At 56.9% G+C, this 17,395-nt stretch overlaps 1 protein-coding gene across 2 annotated transcripts in view; it reads right to left on the bottom strand.

Moving 5' to 3' along the window:
- The window catches only part of SEMA7A (semaphorin 7A (John Milton Hagen blood group)), a 30,596-nt gene extending 15,007 nt beyond the window's left edge, over positions 1-15,589 (bottom strand). The window contains exons 1-2 of one of the 2 annotated variants that reach the window (XM_046007879.1): positions 15,165-15,589; positions 7,741-7,980 (exon numbers count right to left, since the gene is read on the bottom strand). In XM_046007879.1, the coding sequence (XP_045863835.1) occupies positions 7,741-7,915 (175 nt within the window). In that variant the 5' untranslated portion in view covers positions 7,916-7,980; positions 15,165-15,589. Of the gene's footprint in view, positions 1-7,740; positions 7,981-15,164 lie in introns of those variants that run through there. The other variant, XM_046007880.1, reaches the window with a different exon arrangement.
- Between the last annotated feature and the right edge of the window lie 1,806 nt (positions 15,590-17,395).

Below are 17,395 nucleotides of genomic sequence, written 5' to 3'. Positions count from 1 at the left end.
TTTGGGGGAAGGGGCAGTGTGGATGGCAGGAGGCACTGGGGTAAGCCAGACTCAGGGGACTCTGTGGGGGAAGGCTCCCCTCCCGAGGCCCACGTGGAACTGGGAGGAGGTTCCAAGGCCAAGGGAAGGCAGGAAACCCAGGATGGACAACATGTCCTGCCCAGCTTCTGCCTGTTCTTCAACTGGGCAGGTTCTAAAAGCCCCAGAATGAGGTCAAGGTCAATGGGTAGCTCCTTCAAAGGAGAGGATGGGCAGAGGGGCAGGGCCTGCCTTTGGCCCAGAGCCAAGACAGAGGTGGGGAAGAGGACAGAGGATGTCTACACCACCCCAGGGGAGGAAGAGAAGGCCCCCAGCTTGGCCTTCGCCTGTGCTGGCAGGGCAGATGGGGTAGACAAGGGCACTCCGCCAGCACAGCCGGTGAGGGAGAGCGGGCAGGGCCCAGGCTGCCAGGTCCGCATCTCCCCAGAAATCAGAGATGACGAAGGACGAGATCGACAGTGATGGTGACAGTGACATTCCGACTGCCTTACCCTTCCACTGCACTTACTATCCACCAGGCTCTAGTCTGAGTGCTTTTTAGATTCACTAACCCACTTCATCATCCCTGAACTCTTCTAAGGTGGGTTCTCTTAGGACCTGTATTCTACAGTGAGAGCAGCGAGACACAGAGGACTCGAGGAACTTGCCCAGGGTCACTCAGCTATAAAGTGGTGGAGTGGCGGTTGACGCTCAGACAGATTGATTCTGGAATCTGTGCCTTATAGCACTGCGCTCTGTTGAAAGGCCCTTGGAAGCGTCCAAGCCAGTGCCTCCCACACAAAAGAAGACTGGGGACCAGAGAGGGTGGAGCCTGGGCAGAGGCCTCCTGGCACAGGAAGGCCTGACCTCTATCCACGATGCCCTAAAGAGGGTTTGTGTAAGTGAGCGTGGGTGTGCAGGCCTGAGGCATGAGGAGTGGGGGGTGGGGGGGTGAAAGGGATCTGGGGGTGCAGCACAGCACTGACTGCTGACCAGCATGACTAATGAGGAAGACAAATCTCTTGAGATCTCTGTCCAAAACAGAAAACACTGTGGCCTGGGGTAGACCACAGAGAAGGGCAGGATACGCTCATGAACCCTTCTTCACTATCCGTCCAACCAGGTTCTTACCCAACCAGCATCTACCAAGACCACTCACCTCCATCCCCTGACTCCTCAGCTCAAGAACCCACCATGGCTCCCAAATGCCTATCCCGGCAGGGCCCTCCCCCTTGACCTGGCAGTCAAGGCCCATCTCTGCTTCTCTCTGCCACAGCTCTTTCCCTCCTCCACAACTTGGCTTGTGCTCTCCTTTCCCTTGATTGCCCTTTCCCCTTCTGTCTGCGCACACGGTCTTACCTGTCCTTGAACACCTGGCCTCCACCCACCCCCCACCCCCCGGCTTTAGGAAGTGCTCCCAACCGCTCCAGCATTCACTGCTCCGTCCTCCCTCTGACCTTGGGCTACACACCATCTGGCACACACCATCTTCTCTCAGATTACACTGTCTGGTGGGATTTTGCCCGGACTGTGGGGTCCTCAAGGTGAAGGCCAAGCCTCCTCTCACCCCATGGACCCTGCCAACCCAAGGCTAACAATGGGCAAGTGAGGACAGCCCAGATAGTAGGGCGGGGTGGACGGGGGCAGGAGGACCAACGGCCATATGCCACTGGCGCAGACCTCTTGGAACAGGTTCCTGGGCCACTGACAGGGCACGGAGTTTATCGCCTTGACCCTCCTCCTTGCTAGGTTGGGCTGAAGCCCTGGGTCCAGAAGATAAGAGCATGAGTGGTTCTCCATGCCCCACTCTGCCCCCACCCCATGTACCTGCCCTTCGCTCTCGCCTGGCTCTTTCCCTCCCAAGGACATGTCTCCCACTTGTGAAACCCCACACTGACCTGTCACAGTCTTTGGCTATTGCTACAGGTTCCTGATCTCCCAGGTGACCTCTCTAACCAGGCAGCAGGCCCGCCTCTCCAAGCACCCATGTGCAACCCAAGGGCAAACCCAGGCCTTCTCCTGCTGTCTACCCTACAGTTGCTGAACACGGACGGTCCCAGGCATGGTAGCTGGTGCTGGCTACTCTCCACGATGAGAGCTGCCCCTGAGGGCGTTAGCACAGAGCCCGATCCCCTGACTGCAAGCCAGGGGTACAGGACACAGGGCAGGATCAGCCTAATCCCAGGCTGCCGTGACGGTTAAACCCAGATTAGCCCCAAGTCCTGACACAGGGCAACTTGCCCTCGAGACCTGAGGTCCAGCTGCCCTGAGAAAAAGACCAGAAGAGGTACATAGAGCTAGCCCGGTCTAAGGTCCCGAAGGGAGGATGATCATGGCTGGTGGGGCTCCCAGGAGCAGAGAGCACTGGGGCAGGAAGAATATGGGCTCAGCTGAACTGGCCAAGGAGGAAAGGGCTCAGGGAGCCCCAAGCCTGGGGAAGGAGCATGTAGGCCAAGAGCAGGCTTGGGCAGATGATACAGCCCTGGTCCCAGCTCTGTCTGTGTCATTGGATGACCTTGGGCCAGTCCCTGTCATCCCTGGCCTCAGTTTCCCCATCTGTGAATATGTGGTTTGGCCCAGCTGATCTCTGCCATTTGTCTTCTGACGTCCTAAGCTGTGCCCCACTGGGCTGTGGGCTGGAGTTATCCAAGGTTTGCTGGAGGAAGTGAGACAGAAATGGCAGAAAGGAGAAGGGTGATGGGAGTGGCAACCAGCAGGGCAGGAAAACATGGGTGCTGTGGAGAGGTGAAGACAGATGGACAGAAAATAAGGTGTGTGCTGGGCATGGTCACCGTGCCGCACTGGGGAAAACGGTAACTGTCACTGTGTGTTCAGCACAGTGACATGGAGGGGTGCAAGGGGACAGATCTCCCAGTCTCCCGTGGCCTGGGCTAGCCAGGGGAGGAAGCGCCTGTTCTCTTATAGGGGGGCCAATAAAGGACCAGCAATCCTCCAGGCTCTAGGAGGACCCCTTCCTTCCCCCCCCCCTGGGAGGGGGGAGGCTTCTGGGGGCAGACAGGCCTGCCCATAAAAGGAAACTAAGAGAAGAGGAAGCTTTCTGGCCCCAAAGCTACCCACCATGTAGAGGAAGTATGGTCAGTCTCTTGTGACCTAGCCAGATGCCGTGTGGTGGCTGAAATGAGGGACACGGGGCTGGGGGTGGAGGACAGGACGTCAGATGGGACCTCAGCTGTCAAACTCCAGGACTACCCACTCCCACCACTGCCCTCATCCCCAAAGGCTGCTGGATCCCTTCCCCTGGTCCGAGCCTTGGCTTACCACCCACATATTAGGGGCCCTGGCCTGGCCCTTCGCAAAGGAGTTTGCCCAATTCTCCCTGTTTCTCCTGAATGATGGAATGAGAGATGGGTGTAGAGCTTACGCAAGCATGTCAAACTCCTGCCCTCACCTGCAACCCACTCCCCCCTTGCCCCCTGGCCCAAGGAATGATCTACACACACACACCCCCAAGGACGTGAAGGCTCCTGGAAGGGGAAGCTGGTCACAGAAAGGACATCTGCCCCTCCCCCACCAACACAGCCTAGATGGTGCCGGCAGAAACTCTTCCCCACCATGGAGAGTCTCTGCTGAGATACAGGCTGCCTTATCTGGGGCACCCCGCAGTCAGGAGTTAGGCAGAAAACTCCCGTCTCCCCAAACCCAGCCCTGGCTTCCCATCAGGGAGCTATGACACACAAGGGGCCTCCCCTGCCAGGCATGGTCCTTCCTCCCACTGGCTGTGTAAGGCGAAGTGGCCCAACTCAGATGTCCCCTCCTGCAAGAAACCTTCCTGGAGCCCCCAAGCCCTAGTTAACTCAGTATCTCCTTCCTGGCTGGGAGCACCCACTCAGTTCCTCTCCTCTCCCTAGTCCTAGTTGCAAGTTTTTGGGTCTGAAATCCTGTCACACCAGGTACTTCCTCCTGTCCTTCCCCTCCCCAGTTGGCTTCTACACCTCCTGCGATCCCAACTTACCACCTCTTCCAGGAAGCCCTCCTTGATTAGGTAGACTGGGTGCGGTACCTCATCAACCCCCATAGCTACCCTCTGTTACAGGTCCTGCCACATTTTATTGTAACTGAAGGTTGATCTGCCTGTCTCTCCATCGACACTGAGAAGTCTACAAACTTGTCTACTTTCTCATCCCTGGGACCCCAAGCCCTGCCCTGGGACCAGTACAAGGTGGGCCCCAGCAAATGTCAAATGCCAAACATGCTAAATCACCTCTGAGACTACAAACTAATGTACCACTTCCTCCAGCTGATCTCAGCCTTCAGCTCATGAGACAAAAAGATAGAGAACACGACACTCAAGGATTTCCGCTGACTTCCCAGGTTTCAATTTCTCCTCAATGCTAAGGTTTGAATTGGCCACCTCAACCTCTACCCATCCCAGAAAGGCAGGAATCCCAGGGAATGCATGCTCTGATAAGTGTGAGCTCGCCTCTTCACCGGCTTTGGACGAATGAGGAAACTGAGCCTTGGAAAAGGCAAGTACCCGTCCAGAGTCACACAGAAAAAGAGCTAGGACCTGAGCCAGGCGCCTGACCTCTGCTCTCTTTTCCCCACACCGTGGATGTCTTAGGCCTATGCCAGCATCCATCCCACTCCAGCCTGCTCTCAGAATCTTCACAATCCAGGACAGAGGGGTCACACAGTTTGGCTGGATGCTCCCAGTGATGTCACCAGCTCAGGAAACCCCCTCTCTCCTCCCGGGAATTGCCCCCCCTTCCCTGGTTCTGCAGGGGGAGTTCACCTTGAAGGTGATGGATACATCTAAGTCCCCCAAGAGGGCAAGGATTTCCACTGGAAATGCTGATGCTTGGGGAGCCTCAGCTGTGACCTCATCCCCTGGAGGAGGTGACAACAACCCCCGGCCCTGGGGAGTCACCCCGTAATGGCTCCCCCAGCAGCCGCCAAGTCAACAATAACATCCTGTTGTTAAATTGGACAAGAGAGAGGGCAGAACCTGCTGGGCAGGTGGAGATCAGAGACCAGGCTGTTTCTCATTGTGGACATGCTGGCTCACCTCTGATCTTGGAGATCAGGACCTTCCTGGGCTTCTCCATCTCCTCCAAGCAGGGATGGAATGAGCTTACAGGAGCATGTCAACCCTCTGCCCTCACCTGAAACCCACTCCCCGCCAGTCCCTGCTGGCAGGGAGGTCAGGCCCACACTTTGCATCCATGACTGGTCCATGTGTCCCTGACATCCTCAGAGAACAATCTCCAGAGCCCTTCCTGATCTGGCGGGCTCTGAGGGTCAAAGACAGGTGCAGAGTTCAATGGCACCCGGCAGGTCAGTGCTGACACATCCGTCTCTCTCCGGGCCAGGCCTTCATCAGCCTGGAAAGGCAACGACTTCCCCAACAAATGCAGGCTGGGAATCTCCCAGAACTCTCTGATCAAATCTTTCCCTGAGGCTTAGGAGTCTAAGCAACATAAAACAAACGACAGAGAAGAGCCCCCTGTACCTACTCCCGTCCCCACACCTGTCCTGGCTGAAAACTAAAACCCCAGTCTACGCCCCATGGAAAAGCAGCTCCAGAAACCCCATTATCTTTGGTCTAGTCGTTGGCGGAGGCCCACCCTCACAGCACCCCACACCCTGGAAGACAGGGACCTAGGTCTACAGCAGGGCTGGAGGGTCCTCTTCTCAGCCTACTCCCCAACTTGCCCTGCCCAAGCCCATTCCTGTCCTACTGCCATGTGTCACCCCACAGGAGACAGGAGGCAGCTGTCAGCCAGGCATACCATCACCAGCTGGTGGTCCTGGGGGAGAGGCTGGTGGCAGAGTCTGTCTGGCCAGTGGGGCGCCTGGCACTGGCGAGGACAAGCGAAGACTGCCTTTGGACAAGATAGGTGAGGGGGTGGCAACTCCCAGCAGGGATCAATAGCGCATTACCAAGCGGAGGGCACCGCCAGTGCGGGCCAGAGTGGCACAGTCATGAACTGTGTGCAGTGGAAAGAAGAGGTGGAGCTGGGTTGGGAGCTTTGAAAGTGGGTAAGAGGACTGAAAACATCTTTAAATAGCCCCAGGGTGGGGACTAAGTGCCCTGACTGTGGAGGTTCACATTAAGTGCTCAGAAGTGGCTGTGCATTAAGTATGGGGGGAGGGGTCTTGGGAAGACTTGCGGGTAGGGGCAAGCAGAGCCAAATGCAAGCAGTTTGGTGCAGGGGGAGATTCCAGAACACTCAGATATGGCCATGTGTCCTCTTCAGAGTGCCCAAACGCTTTGCTGTCCAGGACAGCCAAGGGGACTGAGGCAAGGCAAAGATAGCGGGAATGCAAAGAAAGCCTGGATTGGAGCTGGTATGAGTGAGGGTGCAGGTGTCCACCATGAATAGATGACCAGAGGGCTGCCTGCTCTATTCCCACCAGAAAGACCTCTGGCTGGGTAGCACAGCTGGCCCCCAAAGTCCCTCCTTTTATGGCCAAAAAATTTGCTTAAATCCTTCTCCCCTCCCTAACTCAGAACTAGTTCTGGTCCTGTGCCAGATCAGAGCCCCCAGTCCGCACTGTGAGCTCACACACTGCAGAGTGACCTTGGGCAAGTCACATTCATTCCCTCCACTGCAGCTGCAGATCGGGCCATTCTGTTCGTGTGTGGGATTTTTTTCCACTCTCTGCTAAGAATACCTGCCCCAGATAATGCTCAGGCTCTGGCAATTCCTGCAAACCGCCTCAGGCATCAAAGGCTGCTGGCAGGGCCAGACCAGACCAGTCCCCCAACCCCTACCGGGAGTCCACCACCACCAAAGGGGGCCCGCAGTGCCCGCCAAATTTGGGAGACAGAGCCCTGACGGTCTAGGGGCAGGGCAGCATTTGTGTGCAATGTAGGGGAGGGGAGCTCGGTCCCTCACGGCAGAAAGCCTCAAACCCCACCTAGCCCGCTTTCTGACCCATTGTACAGGGGTCTAAAGTGAGGCGCCCCTGAAGGAGACTCTTCACATATCCATCGCGGCCTAAAATCTGCACTCCCGCCCCAGATCCGCCGCCTGGGGGTCCCAACGACCGTGCCCCACCCAACGGGCACTGCCCCCCACGCTGGCGCCGATTCCTGGTGACAACTGCCACGTGCGGACAAGGGGGGAGCGGCCGGTCCCGGCATTGCAGAGGCAGCGCCCGGGTGCCCCAAGCCTCCGCACCGCACCATGGCCCGGCTCGCCACAGGGTGCCCACCCCTTTACCCGGCCCGCGCTCCGGGCCGGGGCGGGGGCGGGGGCAGGCAGCGGGGTCTTTGTTCCCGCAGCCCGAGCGCAGCGGCAGCAGCAAGGGGTCCGCGCCCCCCTTGCTGGCCCAGCCTGCGCCCCGCGCGACAGCTGAGCCCGCCGCTCAACAAGAGGAGCCCTGGGTGGGGGATCCTGGCCAAAGAAAGGGTCCTGTACAGAGGTCCTGGCGCTGAAGGACCGAGAACGCCCCTCGGCCGAGAGAGGGGCCCTCTCCCTACCCTGCACCCGGGCGCTGCGGTTCCCGGCTGGGGGCGGACTTGGAGCGACTTAGCCGGGGCTCCGGCCCCCGCCACTCGCTCACCGCAGCGTTCCAGCCCGCTCCAGCATGCCAGCGCGCACACTCACACACACTCACCCAGACCCACACGCTCCCCGCGGGGACAGTCCGGGACCCGCAGACGCGCGCACGCACTCCCTCTGGGGCCCGCACACTCCGCACCCGCTCCGCGCGGCGTCCGATCCCGCGCCCCACCGGCCGCACGGCGCCACCTACCTTTCCAGACAGCGGAGATGCGGGGTCCGCTCTTCGGGTGGCCTTGGGTGGCGGCGGCCGTCCAGAGCAGCAGCAGCAGCAGCAGCCGCAGCGGGAGCCGGGACCGAGCCAGCGGGCCGGGTACGCGGGTGCTCTGGGCGCCGAGGGAGGCGCATCCCGGCGGAGGCGGTGTCATCCCGCAGCCCGGGAGCGACAGCGGCGAGCAGCCTAGTCTGAGCCAGCGCCCCACCAAAAGCAGAGCTAAGGCGAGGAGGCGGAGTCAAATGCCTGACCCCACCCTCCACCCTCCCAGCGCGCCCCCCCCCGCCCCCGCAGCCGTTCTAGCCTCCCTGCTGGCCAAAAGGGGCGCAGTGCCCACCACCAGGGCACCTTCCTCACCCCCTCTTCGGCAACTCCAAGGGGAAAACCCAGGCTGCCAGGGACTAGACAGACTTGTGGTCTCCTGTGATCGGTGGCAGGCCCTGTCCCCTCTGAGCCTCCTCAGATCCACTTCCCCCTACCCCATGAAAAGGTTGGCCTGGAAGTCAGGGAGGACCTCCCCCAAGGCACAGACAAGGTAACCTCACTAATGGCCAACTAAGTGGTGTGGACCCTGAAAGCTGTGGTTCTCAAGAGGACAGGCTGGCTTGAGCGGACACAGTTCCCTCTGAGCCTGTAGGGAGGAGCAAGATGCTTTCCCCTAGGGGCAAGGTGGCAGAGGGTAGATGATCTATGGGGAGCACTCAGCACCCCATCATTGCTCTGCTGTGAGAACATGGAATCCTCATCTTGGCCTGACTCCCTCCCCTCTCCCTTCTCCTCCTTTCCCCAACCAGCAGCCTTCTGGGCTGCCTCCCCCCAGCCAGCTGGTGTATGCTCAGAAAATCCAAACTCATTTCCATGTGAGTGGAGGGGGATATAATTAAGAAGGTCCCTTTCCCAAGTAGAAAGAGAAGGGAGCATCCTGCGTTCCCAAGACTCACTGTCCTGGAGGCAGAGTCAGGCCAGCTGGAGGGAGTCTGGCCACAAAGTGTACGGAGTTCGGCCATGCAGGCAACCCTCGGCGGTAGCTGCGGCACCAGGCAGGATCCAGACCCAGTCCCTCTGCAGTTCCGTGAACAGTCCACACAGCTGTGCCATTAGCTCATCGAATTGGAGCCACATGCCTGCCCTTTGTAAAGGAGTCTCCTCTCCCTCAGGCCAGAGAGGTCCCAGCCTCTTCCACCTCTGCTTGTGCCTGAGGGAACCACATGGGAATTCCATTTCTCCAGTGCTTACTGGATACTCTTCTCCAGGTCGGCTGCAGTCGCCGCTGCCCGTCCCTGTGCCTCAGTGTCCTGCCACATGGGTTTCTACCCTCTCCCTCAGTGAGGTCACTCTATGCTGTGCAGCCTCCTCACTCTAGCTCTGCCCACCTCCCCATTTTCTAAGGTTTGTGCTATTACTCAGCTCCTTTTGCAAACAAGAAAACCGAGGTACAGAGAGGGAATGTGATATATGCAAGGTCACACAGCTCGTTGGAGAGGTTTGGAGTAGCAGCTCGGGCCATCTCCCTGGTGCCTCCACTCATGTTCTAGACCATAACGCTCTGATCTCCGTGCTCTGCCCGCTGTTGCTGCTGCCTGCTGTGTATGGCTGGAGTCTGCAGCCAAATAATCCTCAGAAAGACCCAGACAGGGCCCAGGTTACCAGGTGCCAGGCAGAAGGGCAGGCCAGCGAGGCCAGGCTCAGCCTTCCAAGCAACAGGGCAGCAGATGGAAACTGGGGTAGATGCCAGGGAAGTTTTTTTTCCAGGCTGGGGTGGGGAGGATGGGGGTAATGCCGAAGACCTCGTGTCCCAGGGTGGGCCTCTGGCTGGGCTTCTCCATGCCCAGCTTAGCAGCTGCTGCACTCATGGGCACCCCCAAGCCAGCCAATCTAGGGGCAAAGGGCCAGATGGCAGCCCGCTCCTGGTCGGCTACAGGCAGCCAGGGGAGGTGAGAACTAGGCCTATGATTGGGGCAACAGCTCTGTAGAAGGAGAGAGCAACTTGACTGTGGGCATAGAGGGGAGCAGCACAGGGAAAGCACAGGGCCGGGACTGGTGCTTAGGGATGGACTTCCCTGCCTCAGGCAGCATAGGGAAATCCACTGAGAATGGTAAAGGTGGTGACAGGAGCCTGCCTGCCTCACTGGGGGCCTGGAGCAAGCGTGGGGACATAATCCCCACTCACCGCAAATGGTGGGAAACTGACCAGCAGAAGCAGCCACAGATGGGAATGCTCATGGGCCTGAGGGAGGTGCGTTCCTGTCCTCCCGTTTCCCACGGCTCCCCATATGGGGGACAGGAGCTGGGGGGAGAAGCCTGGGAGAAAGGAATGGTGCAGGGGCTCCTATCCAGGAGGAAAATACCTTGAAGAGGTCTTCCCTGTGGGTAGCTGAGGCACAGCCAAATCCAGAAGGCCCCTTGGGGAGTCAGAGTAATGGACACACACAGACCTGAAGTTCAGAGCCCCGAAGCAGCACTGGGGCCCCGCCCCAGCCTTCCAAGCCAAACCTTTCACAGCCCTACTCAGAGCATTCCTCCTATTTCGAAGCTTTCTGTCTCCCTCCTCAGCCCTGAATCCACAGCTATGCTTGGTCAAAGGAGTGACCCACCACTCACAAGAGGGCAGTCGTAGGCACAAGGAGCCCAAACGCCTAACATCGCACCATGCTGTGAGGCCTCAGAACTTGGTGTCCACCCAGGCCTGCTGTCGGCTCACCGCAGCAGCTCTTACTGTCCCCCCACCCAGCACCACTAGCACCCATGGCTGGGGGGAAGGCAGCAGAGACTGGGGAAGTCTGGAGAACAGTGAGGCAGACAGGGTGGGGAACACTGAGAGGGCACAGGCTCTGTCTACTCAGGGAAGCTGCTACTCAGCCCCAGTCGGAGGGACCACGAGAAAGCACACCCAGTCGGACAGGTAATGGGATGTTTCAAGAGAAGCTGAAAATTAAATTTTTACTGAAACGCCCAGTTTTAAAACATTTGCAGAAACCTCAAAAGTAAAATGTTTATGGACATGTACAGCAAGTCTGAAAATTCCAACTTACTATGTGCTCACTGTCTGGCAGGCCTGTGACTATCTCACGGGCACAGGCTGGACAGCACAGCCTTAGCTTCCCCTGGACCTGCCCAGCCCAACCCTCTGAAGACCACATCAGGGCTTAGGGCTGGACCATGTGAGGTGCACACAGGAACCCCTTCTTGGCTTGCGCGGGCCCTGGTCCCACAGCTCACCTTTCCCTTCGTGTTCTGCCTGCCCCCTAAGACTCTGCCCAGATGTGCCGGCCCCTCCCCACCTATCCAAGCCTGACTCTTCCTTTCAGGCCCACTCAAGAGTCGCAACCTCCACCTCCTACCCTGGAGGGTCAGCACTTCCCAGCAGGATCCCATTCCTGCATCTCTGTTCTCTATCCTAGCTATTCTAGATGCATTTTTATTCGTTTGGCTCTACCCTAAATTGCTAAGATTGGGGTCTGGCCTGCTAAGTGGGGACAAAAGTAAAAACCCACAGGGGGATAGTCAGTGATGGCCAGGCGATTGGCAGGTAAGAGCCAGACCTTTTCTCCTTCTGTAGGGGCACTCAGCTCACCTAAAACATATCGGGTCCTGCCATGGCTTCGGCACGGGGGGGGGGGGGGCGGGAGGGCAACCCAGAGTCCTAGCCCCAAAACTCTGCCCGCTGAGCACTGGGCCTGGGGTGGGAGTGCCACCTGGTGGCCACTTTGGAACAGAGAGAGTCAGCCCAAACTGCAGCTACAGATAGTCCCAAGCCTTTCTGGAGACAAACTCCTCCTCCCTCCGCCCCACCATAACCCCACCGTCACCCCCATCTCTGAGCCTCTATTCTCAGTGCCCAAGGCCTGTGGTAGAGCGGGATCTCGTGGAAGTCATGTGGCACCCATCCAGACCAACAAAGTCTCCTGACTCGAAGTGGCTGGGAGGTCAGAGAACAAATCCGGGCATGGCCACTGACCCAAGTCAGACAAGGATTTGCCCCAGCCTGAGACTCTGCTCCTGTTTAGGGAAGGAGAGACAGCAGCTATGCTTCTTCTGGTTGATCTCCACTCTAGGCCACAGACCAGCAATGCTCTCTCATCCTACTTTCTGCATGTCCTTCTTGTTTGTAGGTTGAAATGCATGTGCTTTTAAAACTAGCTCTGTAGGACAGGCATCCCAGGACCCTCCCAGCTCTGATGTGATGTCCAAGCATGCTGTGGCCACCTGAACAAAGAAACACTTGCAGACATGTGGTCTCCCACAAACCGTGCCCAGTCTTCCATAGATACAGTGGTCTAAGAATCCCAATTCTTGACATTTGGTTTAGCCTGGGAGCCCCTCACAGCAGCCCTGACAGCAGTCACACAGCCTCTCATGTGCTCCCAGTGACCATGAGCTCACCTCCAAGGCAGGCTCGCCCACCTTACTTAGCTCTGATGCAGCCATCTCCCCCAGGGGAAGACTCCTGCCCAGTGGTCCTAAATCTGTCCTCCAAGGCCACACGGACCACGTCTAATCCCTCTCCCTGGGATAGAGCCAGGGGTTTTCAATAGGGGATTTCAACACGGAAGTCATGTCCTTCTAAATCTATTCTTTTTTCAGGGTAAATAACTTCAGTTCCAATTCAGTCCTCTCATGGGGTTTTGAGGGTTTTCTGTCATCCTGGCTGACTCCTAGGACATTGGCAGTCATTTAACAAACGTCTACAGAGAAGCTCTTAGGTGCTGGGGAGCTGGGTTTGTGCCCACCTCCTTCAAAAATAGGGTGGCAGATCGGAACACAACATTCAGGGAAGAGGCTGAGTAGCAAAGCGTTGGAAGATTGACTTCCCTCTTAACCAACCCCCTAAAGACACTGGCTTATTGGGCTGAGTGCTAAATGCTACTGATCTTAGCCCAGAGTCATCCTTGGGCCAATTCCCACCCACCACGCGTGGCTTTCTGGAACACTGGTTGAGAAAGATGGTGAGTCTGAATCTGGGCCCAGGATGGGGAAAAATGAGACCCCATCATCTTACATAAGAGCGACTGGTTTTCTAGTCCCCACCACAGGACCTTAGACCGTGCCTACTCCTGTCCCTCCTTTTCTTTTCTTTTTTTTTTTTTTTAAGATTTTTATTTATTTGACAGAGAGAGACTCAGTGAGAGAGGGAACACAGCAGGGGGAATAGGAGAGGGAGAAGCAGGCTCCCCACTGAGCAGGGAGCCCGATGCAGGTTGGATCCCAGATGACCCAAGCCGAAGGCAGATGCTTAATGACTGAGTCACCCAGGTGCCCCTATTCCTGTCCCTCTTATCAGGGTTGCCTCATCAGGACGCTGACTCCATCAGTCATCTAGAACATTCGCCAGCCCAGCTCTGAGAACCCTGCCAGCTCTGATTCGCACATTGTCAATCTTCACTCCAATCTTAGCAATTTAGGTAGGAAGGGAAGATGTCAAGCAGGACACAAGGGAGCTCCAAGAGGTTAGGCTGTCTGTGGAAAAGACCCAACCCTCAGCCAGTCTCATTTAGAAGACTGAATCCCTTCTAAGAAGCAAGCTGTCACTTCCTGAAGGGATGAGTGCTGAGCAGGCCCCGCGGTGCCTCCCATGGGCTTCCAGGCCTGGCACTCAGGCATGAGGCCCCAGGATATGGACCGCTGGAATCATGCCCATCCAGTCCCACCCCAGTCCTAGAAAGGTTAGTCTCCCAGCACGCCCACATCCCGTGACCACAGGAAGCACTCATGTGTAAAAAGGGGGACTATCTACCTCTCAGGGCCGTCATGAGGTTCAGCTGAGATGGCATCTGTGCGTGCCTAGCTCTGGGACTGGAACAGAGAGGGGGCCTGATAGATGAGTACTAGTGTTCCGCATCGCTGCCAGCCGCTTTGCCAGGGTACAGGAGGGCAGTGCCTAGATCTCTGCACGAGGCATTTCAAGCATACAGGAAGCTGGATTCTGTCAGCAGCAACTGTAGGGCGTGAAGGAGCCAGACAGGGCTGGGCCCAGGGAAACCAGGGGCACAGCCAAGCCGACCTAACCCCCACCCAGGCCCAGAGGGGGCTTGGAGAGGCTGGGTAAGCACACGGGGGCCCGGAGGTTGGAGAAGATTTAACCCCTGCCCTGACTTTCTCAGCAAACATGCGATGCCATGGCCTGTGGCAGAGGTGACAAGAGGCCAGCACAGGGTAGGGCTCTGAGAGCTTGGTCTGGGGCCCAGGCCAGATGGGGCCCATGTGCCCAGCAAGCTGTGCCAGCCCAGCCCATGCCAGCCCAGCCGAATTTGAGTTATATCAGGAGAAGGGATCTGTTCAGAAAACTCACCCATCTTTGCATATTTACATATTCTATTTTGGGGTCTCTTCCTTTTTTTTTCTCCCCTTAGCTTCCTAGAAAAGTTCTCGTGAGCAATTCCAACTTCACCTCTGCTGAACTGCAAAAGCTCACTCTCAGTCTCATCTCCCCTCCAACTGCCAACCATCTTCCCTCCAGCTACTCTGTCACAGGCGAGGTTCCCCCAGAGCTCTCCAACTTCCCTGCCTCTGCTGCCCACACCTATTAGGGCCTCGACCCCTAGCACTGGGCTCTGGGTCCATGACAACATCCCTGCAAGGTTGCTGTGGCTCAAGTTGGCAAGTCCAAGGTTACAAGCCCCAGTTACCAGAGCTCTCCATGACCGCTCACAGCACCTGACCAAGTCCTCTTTGTCCAGTTCCTTCCACTCTGGCAGCTATGATAACTCCTGGTCTCGCATTCCCAGAAGAGGCAGACACCCCCCTTCCATGTTCCCTGGCCACCAGTCACCACCCCTATATGGTCTAACTCCTTAATGGGGATCCCTTTCCTGATAGCTATCCCTGAAGAGGTGAATTCCCTTGTCACGTGACACAGTCCCAGTCTTCAACTTAAGACTTCCTGATCATTATCATCTCCAGCCTCAGAACCATCCAACTGTTTGTTCTACAAGACATCCCCACCTGGCTGCCCCATGGCACTGAGAGCCCAACATGTACCTAACTGGACCTGCATTCCCAATCCCACGCCCCACCCCTTATTTGTTGCCCCATCTACCCACGCCAACCCTGCGGTCCCTTCCCTCTCCCCCTCATCCCCACAGCTAGCCTGTCTTTCACATCTCCCTTCCCTCCCTGCCACCCAGCCCCCCTGCTGCGGCTCTCCTCAAGGCCCCCACTTGAGTCCCATCTGCAGGCAGCAAGCCTCCTAGCTGGTCTCCTACTGCCAATCTCACTTCCCACAAATCCAGCCTCCACGCAGCTGTCAGGTTACCTCCCAAGAATCCAGCTCCCCCACTGCCCTGCCTAAAGCCATCCAAGGAGCTCCCTGGTATCAGGAGAAAGCCCAAGCTCCTCAGCCTGGTCAGATCCTGCAACACCACACACACACACTCTCTCTCTCTCTCTCTCACTCACTTACTTACCAGCCAGGGGCAGCAGTGGGAGATACACCAGCTTTGGAATAAGGCAGACCTGAGTTCCCAAGGCCGACTTGTCCAATGCCTAACTGAGACTGTGGACAGATGACCTCATTTCTCGACCCCGGTATCCCCACCTGATAACTAGGGGTAATTAAGTATGTTCCCCTTTCCCAAGATGCCATATGAACGATGATTCCTCACTGCTAATTGGCTCTCCACCTGCCCTCCCTCACACTGCCACATGGCCCGGTGAGCCCATGGTTATTGGTAAGTGGATCACAGCTTCCTCACTGGCCTCCCTTCTGCAAGTCTGCCCTACTCCCCACCTGTTCACACACAGCTGCCAGTGACCTCTCTAAAATGCAAAGTTCACTCTAGTGATTTGAAATCTCCTGCGATGCCCCAGTGTCCTTCAGAGAAGTCCAAACTCCCTATGATGTGGCTTACAAAATGACCCACCCTCGGCCTGCCTCAAAATCCACCACCACACAGGGCCATGGATCCCTGTTCTTTCCGCTCCCAGCCCACTCAAAACGTACTCCTTCCCACCCAGTTCCTCCTCCCCCTCACCACTCTCTCCAAGCAGCTCTTCCTCACACACATACCCCCACCCCAACCCAAGTGAGCTCCCCTTCCTAGGAGCCCCAAGCCCAGGGGACCTGCCTCGCTGGCTCTCCTCAGGCCTTAGTGTAAACATCTGTTCTTCTGTCTTCCCAGTGACGTGGCTCTGTGACAGCAAGGACCCCATCAGGTTTGCCCGGCACAGAGCAGAGGCTGGATAAATGTTTGTTGAAAGCGTGGAGGAACAATGATGAGGAAGGAGGCGGCCTTGGCCCATGGAAAGCCCCAGACTCCGTCGTGGCACTTATCAGACTCAACATATATTATTTAAAATGTGGCCAAAGGAAGCAAAGCCAACTTGCCAAGACCCTGGAGGAAAGAGCTGACAAAGAAGGGAAAGGGAAATCGTGGAAACGGTTCAATTCTGGGAAGCCCTACAACTGGTATTTCGGGGTCAGTTCCAGGGACAGAACAGGGTTACCCAAATGTCTCACAGCATAAAGGGGTGGGGGAGCTCCAGCACCTCAGAAGGCAGTCCCCAGGAGCAGAGTATGACTTGCCACAGAATGAAACTAGCTCTAGGCAGGCAGTAGCGTGGGGAGTGGTGGGGCTGTGTCAGGCCCATTTGACCAAGTGGTCCCACAAGGATGGAAATGGCCTTTGTTTCCACCACAAATGAGCCAGGGACACTGCGTGCAAAGACAGAGCTTTGTTCCCAAGCACAAAGAGGCAGCTGGGCTCCAAGCAGACCACTGAGGCACAAAGAGGCCCGGCACCAAGAAACGGGGTGAGTTCTGAGACTTTCCAGCCAATGCGAACACTTCTCAATGTTAATTCTAGAACAGAGAGGGGAAGGCCGCAAGACTTCACATTTTCTGGAGGAGGGAAAAAACAATGTGCTATTAAGGCCATATCTGGAACCATGGATCACTCCTGAGTACCTCCTTTAAGAGCATTACTGATAAACCAGAAAGCATGCAGAGAGATGAGGATGCGCCAACACCAGCATAAGCCAAAGGGCCACGTGACTTGTCATTTGTCTCCCTCACCAGAGCCCCACTAGCAGACCAGAGGGAGCGCAGGTTTGTCTGTGGGGACTAAAGGTCAAACGCTCTGGGAACCAAAGGACAGAAGAGACAGTCCTTAGGAGCGGGGACACCTCTAGTCCCAGGAAGTGACAAGCACGAGCTGAATGACCATGACTGCGGATGCTGAGGACAGAACGTCTGCCAAAGGCCCAGGGCAGGAGCAGACCCCTGTGCTCCTTTCCACTGAAACACCATCTGAGGGGAAGGATGTGACAAAGTATTCAAAGCACACGAAACCCACTCGCTCAACTTGGACGTGTTTGCGACGCGGTAGGGAACACTGTGCCAAGGGGAACGAGAGCTCAGGCAGATGGAGCGGCAGCTTGGGGGTTGGTGCCCTCTCTTCAAGATGAAAGCTGAGCCCTGTTCGTGTTGGTGTTGTTGTTTAGTATTGTTATTTAACTGCTCTTGTATTTATGCCTTCAGGACAGAGAAGAGGGCCCTGCCTTCTGGCACAGCTCTGAGGCCTGCAGTCTGGCTCTGGAGTCATTACAGCACCAGTGGCAAAGACTGCCTGAGGAGATGAGGCCAGGGGAGGGAGGCACAGTCTTCTGGAAGCATGTGGGAAGGGAAGCTGCCCTCTCT

Source organism: Meles meles, chromosome 6, assembly GCF_922984935.1.
Source record: "Meles meles chromosome 6, mMelMel3.1 paternal haplotype, whole genome shotgun sequence".
NCBI lineage: Eukaryota > Metazoa > Chordata > Mammalia > Carnivora > Mustelidae > Meles > Meles meles.
The sequence above is the reverse complement of the archived record's forward strand: the minus strand, read 5'-3'. Positions and strand labels throughout refer to the sequence as shown.